A 13,938-nucleotide genomic window follows, 5' to 3' on the forward strand; every position below is an offset into this window, starting at 1 on the left:
TTATTTGACAGACAGAGATCACAAGTAGGCAGAGAGAGAGGAGGAAACAGGCTTCCCGCTAAGCAGAGAGCTCGATGTGGGGCTCGATCCCAGGACCCTGGGATCATGACCTGAGCCGAAGGCAGAGGCTTTAACCCACTGAGCCACCCAGGCACCCCTTAGAATGCATTTTTAAAAACATGTTCTGGCTCGTGCATATCTGTCTTAAAGTTGGAATGAGATAATGTTCCTTTCTTAGATCTCTGATATCTCAGAATTAGTTTAATTTACTTATGGAACTTCTTGATTTGGAAGAAATACTGTAGAAATTGAACTCTTTTGAAGTTAGGAATCTCTAAATTATTACTGCAAATAATAGAATGTGGGAGGAAATGCTTGAAAAGTTTATATGGACTTTTTTATATTCCTGAAAGGATTTTCCAAAAGGAATATTGTGGCTATAGGATACAAATAAATTATGAATTTGACTAGTTTATCATTTAGAATAAAACTATTTTTATTGGGAAAAAAAACACAAAATTATTTTTTTTTAATTTTGGACCAAAGTAAAGGAAATACTGTATCATAGAACACCTAGCAGGTAGAATATAGAAATAACATTGTGCAATTCCTTCCAAGTAAAATTTTTAATAATTTGCAGTGGATTGTTGGATTTTAACACATTGTTTCCAACCTTTTGCATCATTAAAAAAAATTTATTTTCAGGAATTTATTTACATGATTTGGAATTTGAATACATATAGATGTTGTGACAAACTTTGAAGTTCTTTTTAAGTATGTTTCTCTCTTTATGTGTTGAACTATAGAGCCCCTAAAGTGTAGAGAGCTGAGTTATACCATGTCTTACTAAGGATTTTTCATATTTAGTATTTTGTACAATGTCTTATTAAGGATTTTTCATATTTAGTATAGGCTGTTTAACTGAGGAAAAGTTAGAAGGTAGTGTCTTTTTTTTTTTTTTTAAGGTTTTATTTATTTATTTGACAGACAGAGATCACAAGTAGGCAGAGAGTCAGTCAGAGAGAGGGGAAAGCAGGCTCCCTGCTGAGCAGAGAGCCCCATGTGATGAGGGGTTTGATCCCAGGACCCTGAGATCATGACCTGAGCTGAAAGCAGTAACCCACTGAGCCACCCAGGTGCCCCTGTAGTGTCTTTTTCTTACGGTAATAGAATTACCCGCTGATCTTAAGCTATTATATATTTATTTATAGTAGTTTGCTCATCTAAACTCTTGAAATCAATTTCGTTTTGGAAGTGGGGTATTCATATAGTGTTTTTAATATTCCCAACAATTCTGGAAGTTAGATTTTCTTAATAACAGTATCTTCCATTTTTCAAGGCATTGAAAACTAAGTATTTCAGTAATCGGCCAGGGCCGACACCTGGATGTCAGCTGCCAAGACCAAACTGTCCTTTGGAAACTTTAAAGGAGCAGTCAAATCCAGTTGTAGCAACAAAACGGAAGAGAACACAGGCCTTAGAACAAGGTAAAACTTCCATTTTCATAAGAAATGAAATGAATTCAGAAAACTCCAAGTAGGTAGTATATAGCTAGTGACCGAGGGGCAGCTAAGAAATGTAGATTGTGAGCTATTTCGTAAGTGTGGTAGAGAATGTGGTATTTTAGCAATATTTGTTTCCACTGAAAATAATTAAATCAAGCTTTTTAAAAGGAGATGGGCTCTTTTGGAGTATACATCAGAGTTGCGAGAACTTACTAGTATGTACCTTATTTTCTTTTAAGTTTTTATTGATGTATTGTATGCTTATTGTTAAATAAGTATTACTAGCAAACCAAAGCAGGTAAAATGAATGTAGTTGGAATGCAGTGACTGGTTAGAATTGCCTTAAGATTAAATGTGAACAACCTCGTTTTTTTTTTTCACCTAGGAGGATTACCCAAGAAGCTAATTTTTTAGTTACAGAGATCACTGGACAGTATTTTACTACTGAAGGAAATAGTCAAAAAAGCAAATAATGGAGAAATAGTAAACATTAAGTAAATGCTGTAGAAGGAATTTGTAAATACTCCACACATGTAAAATATGTAAAACTGGATTATTTTTATTAAATTTATTTTAAAACAAACTTAATTCTGATTTTTCTGGTGAGAGTGCAAAAGTAAGATTAAGTTCAGTTCTTTGAAGTGTAGAATTGAAAATGCATTAAGGAAACCTTAATAAAAATAATCATCAGTTACTTTGGTGAGTTGGCCCATATAGCATCACAGATATGTAGTAGCAGGGGTAGTATTCAAAAACAGAGGAAGTAGTAGAAATGTTGCATATACCTGCTACCTAGAGCTAACAAATGTTGATATGCTAAATAGGAAAGAAAGAAGAAAAAATTACAAATGAAATTGAGCTCCCTTTAATATATCATTCCATTCTTTTCCTTTTTACCTTCCCAAAAGGAGAGTGACTCTCAGGAAATGAGTGTGTCCTTCCATGATTTTATACTGCTATTTTATAAAAATTCATGTAGTAATATACCATATTGTTAAAATTTTATGAGTGATAGACTGTATATCTTGTAATTTTTTTTTTTACTCAAAACTTTTAAAATCCCTTCCATGTTAATACACATAAATCTAGCTTAGTATCTGTTTAATATATAAAAATATATATATAACACTACATATTCATGTTTTATGGATTATTTTTCTTGTATTACATAAAAATTACCATAAGTATAGCACTTTAAAATTACACAAATGTACTGACTCACAGTTCTGTAAGCCAGATGTCTGACCTGGCCCAGCTGTGTTTCTTGCATAGGTCCAAATAGAGGTGTCAGTTGAATGGTTCTCTTTTCTGAGTTTCTAGGGAGGAATTGGCTTATAAGCTCATTCAGTTCATGTAATTTTAATGCACACGCTTCCTGTCCTGGTTAGCTATTAGCCAGGGGCCTTTCCCAGCTTCTTAAGCAGTCCACATGCCTCGTCACATGGCATTCTCCATCTGTACACCAACAGCTATGCTTAGAATCTGTTTGGTTTCCTTGTCTGCTACAAGAGAGAAAACTGTTTTCTTTAAAAAGACAAAAGAGATGACATCAAAATTTAAAATGTCTATCAATGGAGTGATAAGCACAGAGTGAAAAGAACAGTAGAAATTATTTCTGAATCATATATCTGATAAAAGATAGCTCAACAATAAAAAAAAATTTATTAAAAAATGGGCAAAGGACTTGAATAGACATTTCACCAAAGATAATGTATAAATGGCCAATAAGCACATGAAAAAGGCGCTCAATGTCACTAATCATTAGGGAAATGCAAGTCAAAACCACAATGAGATATCACTTCATACCTGTTAGGATCTCTACTATCCCCCCCTCAAAAAAATCCCAGAAGGTAACAAGTGATGGTGAGGAGGTGGAGAAATTGGGACCCTTGTGGATTTTTGGTTGGAATGTAAAATGGTGTCTGCTATGGAAAACTGTGACCTGTCCTTAAAAAATTTTAAAGAGCATTTTCATATGATCTAGCAGTTTCATTTGAGTATCTATGTCCTAAGATTGAATGCAGAGTCTCAAATATACATAGTTATCGACATTGTATGAAAGGATCTGTTTCACCTCATCATTTCTAGCACTCAAATAATCTTTGTGATCTTTGTTACTTTGGTATCTCATTCTAATTTACATTTTTTAAGTTTCTACTGTGGTTGAATAGTTCCTTACATTGGCTAACCATATATAATCCCTTTTGTAAACTGTTGATTTAGATTCTTTGCTGTTGGAGTGCTCCAAATTTTATCAATTTATATGAATTTGCATTTTATATACATATACATGTATTTTACACACGCACATTTAAAAAGAACCTTTTTATTTGATTTTTTTTCTTACACTTCCAATTTTGGTATTGGTGAACAGTTCCTTTTCTTACCTTTTATTTCATATTAAATCATTACATGTATTAAATCTGTGTATGGTCTTTATCCTGTTCCATTGATCTGCTTGTACCACATTGTTGTAAATAAGGTAGCTTTATATTACTATCAGGACAATGCACTTTTAATGTCTAGTAACAGTTCCTCATCATTACTCCTTTTTTCAAAATTTATTTGCCAAGTTTTTATCTTTTATTAATATTTATTAATTCCAACTAAATGGTGTTGCTTTAATACAACAATAAATGGCTTATACTTTCTGCTGTTACCTTATTTTACCCTGTTGTTACCTCATCTACTTAAGTAGTATTTAACATAGCCAAGCCACGTATGTATCTTTTTTGCTAGAGATCGTAATCAGATAAGTTTTATTAAAACTTCTGATAAGGTAATATATTTCCTTTGACATAACTGTGATGTTATTAATATAGCAACATTCCCAAGAAGTATTAAAGATCTTTCCTATATAACACTTATAGAAAAGAAAAAAATTAAATGGCTTAAATTCAGCATCAAAACCAAGAAGTTAAATCAGAATGGTGTGAATGCCACACCAACAAAAAAAGAAGCTATAAAGGTAACTAACAATGTTTTGAATATACACTGCCGAAGTCCCACCATAATAACTTTTTAATTGAAGTTAAGGAGATTACTAAACTTTCTGTGGCACATGAAAAATCCTGAAAAAAATACAATAAAACAAGATACATGTATTTTAAAAATTAACATTCAGTTATTCCTAGACATTGTTACTTCTTAGAGGATTAATTTATATTGTTACTTAAGCCAAAGATCCCTGTAATCAATCTAAGTAGTTAAATAGCTTTATTTTTCTCAAAAATCACTTTTCTGTTGTTTTTAAGATGTTGGCAAATACTGGAAATTTCATAAGGTATAGTAATGTAATTTATAAAATATGTCAGCACAATACTAGTATCTTGTAGAAAATGTTTTGAGTATTTAAGCTGCTTTCTAAAACTTAGAAAGATCCAGAAAATATATGACTTCCGAAGATGAAGCAACATTTGTACAGTCTTTTTTTAAAGTCTCTTGATAGAAACAGCTCTTGGTTCTGATTTCACCTGGTTTATTCTCAAAACATAATATTTGATGGCAAAGAATAAGATCTTTTGAGAGTTCTTGTGCAGTTTTGATCTCTGTGAAGGTGTTGGATTGAACAAATGCAGCCCGCAGAATTTAAAATTTGAACACTTGAATATACAGGATCATGCAGTTTAGGGAATTCTGAAGATTTCCGCCAGTGGTTTTTTAATGGAAAATTGTCTTTCACAGGACTTTTTCCCTTACTCTTATTTGAGGTGGTGTCTTTCTCTTCCAGTGCCCGAGCAAGCATGTAACTAACTTTTCTTTGATGAGCCAGAGCTTCTTCTTTATCATTCAACTGCACATACAAAAATTAAAATTATACTAGTTAGGGGTGCCTGGGTGGCTCAGTCACTTAAGCATCAGAATCTTGGTTTCAGCTTGGGTCACGATCTCAGGGTCATGAGATCTACCCGAGCCCCCCATTCAGGGTTCATCGTGCTTACTGGGGAGTCTGCTGGAGATTCTCTCTCCCTCTGCCCCTCCCCAAACTTGTACACATGCTCTCTCTCTCAAATAAATAAATCTTTTTTTTAAAGATTAAATACAAATATACCCATTAGTCAGTAAACCACAGAATATAGAGCTATAGTCAGAAGAATTTTTCTCAAAATGTTTTATCTTCAGTTAGTGTAAATAATTAGGTATCTACTGATTCCCAAATAATATACTACACATTACTGAGGAATTTTTTTTAAAGTAAGAACAGAAAGCAGCATTCCTTCTGCTGAAGCTTTTGTAGATCATCTGAAGAAAGAGAGGGGAAAACATATATATGGTGTGTGTATATATGTGTGTATAATATTAACATGTACTTTCCTCTGCAAGAGAATATTGAAGTTATATATGTGAAATTGTTTTTATACATTTACATGAGAATAAATAACTTGAACACCTCTATAGATAAGTATGTTCCTATAGCATGAATCTTCTAGTTTAGTCATCTATGAAATGGGGATAATAGGACTGATTTTCAGGGCTGTAGTGATGATTAAAGGATATTATGTGAGAAAGTTGCCTTGTACACCTTTAAAATTCCTGAATGGCATGGATTGTATGCATATGTGCAGATGACAGAGGTGCCTACAGTTAATTACAGGGGAGCCCCCTCTTTTCAGAGGTGAAGCTATAAACTTGTACAGGAAGAACATGAATGGGAGAAGTGGGAAGAGCATGCAGGGAATTTAAGATGAAGATCAAAACTGGAGGATGGTACATCAGCTGGGAAAAGGGCATAAAAGGCAAGTACAGTGTTAAAGAATTACATTTTTTAAAAAGCTGAATTAATAGGAAGGAGAAAGATTCTTAGGCACAACCTGTAACAAAAGAAAAGCAAAGATACTAACCAACTCTGTTAGCATCTTACAGACTTCCTGAGGGTTATTCTGGTCCTGGGTCTTCTTAGAATTGTTTTCTGAAGGGAGCATCTGCAGCAGTTTCTGCCCTAAGGTCTTCTTATTTCCTTGTGATGGTAATCCTAAAATTGAACATGCAAATCCAACTGAGACATAAAAAGACACTCAACTAATATAGTTCCAGGAATAGAGGTAAGTATGAACCAGGGATAATTCATTTGTAAATCAGTCAAGAGGTGGTTCTCTTCAGGAGGACTCTAGTGAGTCAGGCATCACAGTGTACTGGGAAGGGAACACAGACTTTAGAGCCAGGATGCAAACAAATGGAGATTGAGAGGCCACAGTCTAATGACCCAGAGCAATGCCTTCCCTGCTTGCCACTCCCGTCTTATTGTACTGCTGCTCCTCCAGAGAGCATGCAGTCCACATTAACAGCAGCCTTCCAGAGGAGGCAGCAATCCAGTTTTGTATGTAAAATTTCCCAGTGTTAAATATCAGCCACTTACCCCTGTTATTTGAGGACACTGTGCACACTCAACAAAACGTGGCCTCTGAACCATGCAGATTCTGTTTTAGAGCAGAAAGACCTGGACTTGAACCCTCCTTTAACCACTTTCTAAATGACCTTGGACAAGGTCTCTGAGCTTTGTTTCCTCACTTCTAGAATAATAGTACCTATGCCTCAGAATTTGCTGTGCCATTAAATAATAGAGCAGAGGGGAATGCTGGGAGAAGGGAGTGGGCAGTTAGTGTTTAATGGGTAAAGTTTCTGTTTGGGAGGATGAAAAGATAAAAGTTGTAGAGATAGATGGTTGTGATGGTTATAAAACAATGTGAATGTAGTTAATACCATTTAAAAATGGTTAAAATGGTAGAATTTTATGTATGTATTTTATCACAATTTAAAAAATAACAGCACAGGGGCACCTGGGTGGCTTAGTGGGTTAAGCCGCTGCCTTCGGCTCAGGTCATGATCTCAGGGTCCTGGGATCGAGTCCCCCTTTGGGCTCTCTGCTCAGCGGGGAGCCTGCTTCCCTTCCTCTCTCTGCCTGCCTTTCTGCCTGCTTGTGATCTCTGTCTGTCAAATAAATAAATTTAAAAAGAAAAAATAACAGCACAGTTGTGAAACTAGCCCAGGTACAGACAGAATGTTTTAAAGTCTGTATCCTGAAATCTGTACACTGATGGTGTTCTTCATAGAAAGGATGCAGTTTTATAACATGGTACAAAAATTACAGATTTACACAAAGAAAACATCAAGAATGCCTTTGGAATGCTCTGCAAGTGATCTAATGGAAAACAGAAAACAGATAAGAGACACTTCCCTTGGGGCGCCTGGGTGGCTCAGTGGGTTAAAGCCTCTGCTTCGGCTCAGGTCATGACCCCAGAGTCCTGAGATCGAGCCCCACATCAGGCTGTCTGCTCAGCAGGGAACCTGTTTCCCTTCCTTTCTCTGCCTGCCTTTCTGTCTACTTGTGATCTCTGTCTGTCAAATAAATAAATAATTAAAAAAAAAAAAAAAAGGAGACACTTCCCATTACACCTAATCCTGATAAACCACAGTGACTGGAGCTCACTCATGTCCTCTTCCTCCAGCAACTGGGGCAAAAGGAGAAAAGCCAGACAAGCTGATGTGCTCATCAGCTGTGATGAGTGGATGAATCTCTATTTACAGTCTTAAAAAAAGAAATATGCGTATAACCTCTCTCTCAGAACTCATCTAAGCTGCATATCAATGACAAAAGTTGATGCCTCTTAACGTGTTGACCACATACAAGAAAATGATCTGTGATAGTCATCCTGTACCTTTTGGATTATTGAAAAACATGAATAAAATCAGTCTTATCACTGAAAAACTGACAGAGCGGGCGCCTGGGTGGCTCAGTGGGTTAAAGCCTCTGCCTTTGGCTCAGGTCATGATCCCAGGGTCCTGAGATTGAGCCCCGCATCGGGCTCTCTGCTCAGCAGGGAGCCTGCTTCCTCCTCTCTCTCTGCCTGCCTCTCTGCCTACTTGTGATCTCTGTCTTGTCAAATAAATAAATAAAATCTTTAAAAAAAAAAAAACTGACAGAGCTACTGACACATGTATGGACTTATAAAGGCCTTTCTGGGATGAACCAATTATTTTAAATTCTGCTTCCAGTCTCTTCAGGGTCTTAATGGAAAACATCAGGAGCTATACCTATCAAATTATATTTTTTATAGAAAAGTTCTTGAGGTTCCTATTAGCTAAGAAAGGCAGAAGCTCTGGAATATGAAAGAATATATATACTCAAGTACTGAATGTATATGAATCTACCTCTTAGAAAAAAAAAACAGCTTTTTCTACCTATCACTAACTACCCTTGTGGCCAACTTGCATGCACACTTCGGGGGGTCTTCTATGCCAGGTGACGGAATGTGGCAGGCTTTGTAAGATTAACCATGCTTTCCCTTCATTTTCTTTCTCCCCTAACTTTCCTCCTTACCTTCCATCAAAACAAGCAGTTAAAATTAGATTTCCCTTTTGGGAAAACACCAAGGCTGTCCTCAAAGACAGTACCTTTGAAATTTTAACAGTCCAGTTGCTATCAAGAGACTAATTTAGAAGAGGTGCCTGAAGATCACCTATACATTTGATGGCCTTGACAGATACTCAAGACTTTCCATTGATTCCTAAAAGCCTAAGTATATGGACTATATTTGCTTATTTTTCTGGCAGAATCACCTCCCTTGAGCCTGACTTAAACATTATATTAGCCAGCTCAGTGATTTCTTTTGTAAGTCTCAAATCAAAAAATGCTTAGAAACTAATTTCAGGACAGTGTGGAATGCCTCTTTAAGAATGAATGTTGAGAAATATGTTTTCCTGTGTTGCTCTGACTTCTCCCCGATGAAAAGTCTAAATATGTAACTCTTAATGATCTGCTTGTCTACTTTAATATTTGTTTATTGCTTCTATTTTTATTACTCCTGTAAGCTTAGCACTTTACCATTTCAGCAAAGAGACAGGTGAAGTTTAGTTAATGAAGCTAAAATATCACATTAAGTGTTGCTATTAGGAATATATACTATTGAAAAAAATTTAAAACACAATAGGTTATTACTAAAAGTTTTATTTTTAATATTATAAGATTCTTATTACCCAAATTCATCTGAAAATGAGAGAAACTGGAATTAGGATTATGGATTTTGACATAATAAAAATATTTAGAAATATAGTCATCTCATGATTTTAATATTAAATTATAAACTTCAGGGGCGCCTGGGTGGCTCAGTGGGTTAAAGCCTCTGCCTTCGGCTTGGGTCATGATCTCAGGGTCCTGGGATCGAGCCCCACATCGGGTTCTCTGCTCAGTGGGGAGCCTGCTTCCTCCTCTCTCTCTACCTGCCTCTCTGCCTACTTGTGATCTGTCAAATAAATAAATAAAATCTTTATAAATAAATAAATAATAAACTTCACTGTAATCTCCCTTGACTAATAAAAGATTTCAAATAGGAATTTAATTGGAATTTTAAATTAAAGCGCTAGGAGTTGCACTGAATAATTCTGATAAAAACATACATACTTAGAGAAACTAAGATTTCTAAAAAAGTAATAGCTAATTGGATTATATTGGGTGATATACTTCAACTGTAATTTTATTCTTTAATGCCATTTGCATATACTTTGTTTCCTCTAGTACAGCAGTACTAAAAACAGCCATGAACTTTGCTAGGTTTGTGAACCAAAACCTAACCTTCTGTTTCATTTTTATTAGTATTTCCAACTTAAGACTTTTCCTCAATATCTCTTTAGAATCACACATTTCAACAAAGTTTAATTAGATACATTTAATGTTGGGTTTTAGTATTTTCATTATTACTTCCTAGGCAATTTCCCTTTAATCAACTGGCACTTTTACAAAGTTTTCCCACAAAACATGGTCTTGTTTAAATGAGACAGATGATTAGTGAAAAAAAAAGAGAGAGATTGTTATTTTAAGATTTCAGTGATCCTATTACCTCCTCTGCATATGTAATATCCAGTCTCCCCATTCTTCCGCAGGTACTAAATACTATAATAAATCACAACTATTTTGTGGTATTTCAATTATATTATTCATTGCATTAACTGTGCTTAATCAACTTTGATTATAACCAGAAACAACTAAAATTACACTTCATTATTGCCTTTATAATTCATATTTACCATCCTCTTTAAGGTGCTTCCAATTTATCCATTTTGTTCCTTTTTTATACATTTTATCCATTTGTGTCAATCTCAGTGCCTGGTCATTTTTCCTCATTAATTGTTGTTCAAATGCAATTCTGAATGCATCTGCCATTATATAAGCTTCTTCTTTACTCTTCTGCAAAAGCCCCAGCTAGTTTTGAAAAAAAGTTTGAGAGGTGTTAGAGGCGAAACATAACAATTCTTGTCTGAATGCTGAATCAGATTAGCAAATGTAGTCTCCCTGCCTAGCATGAGTCTAGTGTCTGATCTAGTCCATCTGCTTAAACTAATTAGTACTTGCTAATTCCCCTCTATAGTAGCTGCCCTCTCTGAATTAAATTACCAGAAGTTTTCCTCGTGGTGCCTGACCATTCCTTGTTAATCCATTTCTTGGACCTCACCGTATTACCCTAGACAGCCCTGTGTGTGTCCTGCCCAAAGAGTAAGAAAGGAGGATGCCAAGGGCTGAATCTCAGTACTGCCTTCATCTTTTACATTCCCGCCGTAGCTGACCCTGACTCTGATGTGTAATCGTATACTTTTGTTAATGAATTATTTATGTTTGGGCGCCTGGGTGGCTCAGTGGGTTAAGCCGCTGCCTTCGGCTCAGGTCATGATCTCAGGGTCCTGGGATCGAGTCCCGCATCGGGCTCTCTGCTCAGCAGGGAGCCTGTTTCCTCCTCTCTCTCTCTCTCTCTCTCTGCCTCCCTCTCTGCCTACTTGTGATCTCTCTCTGTCAAATAAATAAATAAAATCTTAAAAAAAAAAAAAGAATTATTTATGTTTAACTGTTATTTTTCCTATATCTGAAGACTTAAAATTCCATACTTCAATAAAGGTAAAATATGTTTAAAATTATGGTCCATGTTCTGTATTTGTTATTAAAACTAATAATAATGGCAAATGTCCTTTGATTAAATGCTAAGGCACCTGCATGGCACTATGCTAAACATTAAATGTCTGCTTCCTCTATATCATTGCAGAGCCCAGTAACTAGTTATTACTCTCTATTTAACATATATTAAACCCACACACCTAGAAAATTCTAGAGCTAAGATTCAAACTTAGGTCTGGCTGGTACAAAGGTTCCTTCCACTGTATCTTGCTACTTTTCTAATGAGCTTCATGTTTATCTCCCCATTTATCAGAGTTATGGATCCTAGTGATTTTAAGTAAGAGTGTGTAGTATAGTAATTTTTAGGGCCATTTATAGAGAAAAGAAATATAAATTTAGTACAGATTAGTCAAACAACTTCATGCTGACACCAAATCAAGCCAAATACTATTTGTATTTTAGAACCATGTAAATAGAATCTAGTTTATAAGTTAATTCTATCACATAAAACTAAGAATAAGTTCCATAGCCAATGACTACTAAAATGAAGCTAATTATTGCAGATTTCTTCCTTTATTCTATTACAGGAGAAAACCAATTTAGTGTTTTGATAATACAATACCTCCTGTTTGAGCTTAAGAAGCATTTTGCGAGCAGATGCTGCCATTTTGGCACAGGCACAGGGACTCCCTCCAGGGCCATGGCAAAGGCAGGCTCCAAGGACAGCAAGCTTTAAATCCAAAAGCATTACTCCCATTACTAAGTGTCATACTGCCTAGCTGCACACACAAACATAAGGGCGCACACACACATGCACATTTCTATTCAAGCATCTAATTCAAAGAACCTGGAAAGAAAAAAATAGAAGCAAGCTGAGACAAGGATTTCAGGATCCAAGTGAAAATTACAAATGAGGAAACAATGTTATTACTTGGAACAAAACAAAGGAATTCTACCTTGCTTCTTTTCCTTCTCTAAAACCTTTAAGTGGGTATCAGTTTTCTATAGTTCTATATCCCTGGCAGCAACCTGAACTAATGAAGAAAGTATTAACACCCGCCATGTGTTATTTCTTGTGACTGAGCTTGGTCCTACTGCCCAGCTTCTACCCTTACCAGTTCCCATCAGGGAGAGGTGTGTGCTCAGAAATGATGAAATGACTTAAAATATGCCAGGAGAATAATCATCCTTCCACTTCTAAAAAATACCTGTCATTATGTAATGTGAGACACAGCTAACACAGCTTCTGCTAAAACTATAAAAATAAAAACTAAAAGGGGCAGGAGGTAGCCAACACATCTTCTAGTGTCTAAGAAAATAATGCATGGACATGCCTGGTGCTAGGAAGTCTACAGAACTCCCCTGGGGAACCCCATGAGCCTCTCTTCCCCCACTCTCAAATTACTAAGGATAGTGCTATTCTAGAATGTGGAGCAGCTGGTGATGGAGAAAAGGAAAGTAGAAAATTTCCCTCTTGTTCAACTTTCCAACCTGTTTACCCACCTCAAGACCTGAAACCTCTGTAAAACCACTTTTATCGTGGCACACGTTTTCCAGAGCCACCATCTGCTGTTTGACATCAAGCATGGCGAGGGCCTCCAAATACTGTTGATGTAAAACTAGGAAGGGCCAAGGAAGAGTGTTAGTTATGAAATTTAACTCCAGCCTCACCTAATTGAGTTATACCAACATCATACACTCCCTTTAAAAAAAATTTTTTTCCATACACTTACTCCTTGCAAGCAATGCATATACACAGACATTGCCTACTACATCTGGCCCCATCCAGGAAAAAATTATCAAGTGAGATAATACATAGGTAACACTAGATTAAATATTATTATTTTTAAAGTTGAAGTATCTTAATTTTGCCACCAGAGTCTGGTCTTCATTTGCTCAAAGAAAAATTTGCAAGATTTTCAAAGAACATAGAAATGCAACTTATTTGCACTTGCTGGATAGTTAAGATAATCAGATGATGTACCACCTACACAAACTCTATCGGACTTCTGTTAGTTTTCACAAGAGGCTCTCAACCAAACATTTAGAACTAGAAGCATCCTGCTCTCTACTGAGGAGGAAATAGTAACTTTCCCTCTCTTATTGCAGGGTGAGATGGTAGAGGGGGAGAGGATGTGGCTATGGGCAACTTCTTTCCTGAACTAACCTAACAAGGAGAAATCTACCACAGTTCACTTACTGAACAACAGAAAGTGCCCCTCACAGGCTCATGACCTGATTTAGAACTTTGTCCCTTTCAAGCCACTAATTTAAAAGTTCCTACAAAAAAGGAAGAACCAAAAAAAAGGGAAGAATCGACATTTCTTAAAATTTTACAAAAAGTTAATGCCATCTTTTTTTATTTTTTTAAGATTTTATTTATTTATTTGACAGACAGAGATCACAAGTAGGCAGAGAGGCAGGCAGAGAGAGAGGAGGAAGCAGGCTCTCTGCTGAGCAGAGAGCCCAATGCGGGGCTCGATCCCAGGACCCTGAGATCATGACCTGAGCCGAAGGCAGAGGCTTAACCCACTGAGCCACCCGGTGCCCCAA

The 13,938-nt window shown here is 36.1% G+C and overlaps 2 protein-coding genes across 4 annotated transcripts in view; one reads left to right on the plus strand and one right to left on the minus strand.

The window, feature by feature from the left end:
* CDK7 (cyclin dependent kinase 7) overlaps positions 1-4,156 on the plus strand; it is a 42,341-nt gene extending 38,185 nt beyond the window's left edge. For both annotated transcript variants that reach the window (XM_059418009.1, XM_059418011.1), the window contains 2 exons: positions 1,340-1,487; positions 1,891-4,156. In XM_059418009.1, the coding sequence (XP_059273992.1) occupies positions 1,340-1,487; positions 1,891-1,919 (177 nt within the window). In that variant the 3' untranslated portion in view covers positions 1,920-4,156. The remainder of the gene's footprint in view (positions 1-1,339; positions 1,488-1,890) is intronic.
* Positions 3,149-13,938, minus strand: part of CCDC125 (coiled-coil domain containing 125) — a 27,724-nt gene continuing 16,934 nt past the window's right edge. The window contains exons 8-12 of one of the 2 annotated variants that reach the window (XM_059418007.1): positions 12,889-13,004; positions 12,008-12,115; positions 10,527-10,701; positions 6,347-6,477; positions 3,149-5,298 (exon numbers count right to left, since the gene is read on the minus strand). In XM_059418007.1, the coding sequence (XP_059273990.1) occupies positions 4,990-5,298; positions 6,347-6,477; positions 10,527-10,701; positions 12,008-12,115; positions 12,889-13,004 (839 nt within the window). In that variant the 3' untranslated portion in view covers positions 3,149-4,989. The remainder of the gene's footprint in view (positions 5,299-6,346; positions 6,478-10,526; positions 10,702-12,007; positions 12,116-12,888; positions 13,005-13,938) is intronic. The other variant, XM_059418008.1, reaches the window with a different exon arrangement.

Source organism: Mustela nigripes, chromosome 12 (assembly GCF_022355385.1).
Source record: "Mustela nigripes isolate SB6536 chromosome 12, MUSNIG.SB6536, whole genome shotgun sequence".
Taxonomy (NCBI): Eukaryota; Metazoa; Chordata; class Mammalia; order Carnivora; family Mustelidae; genus Mustela; species Mustela nigripes.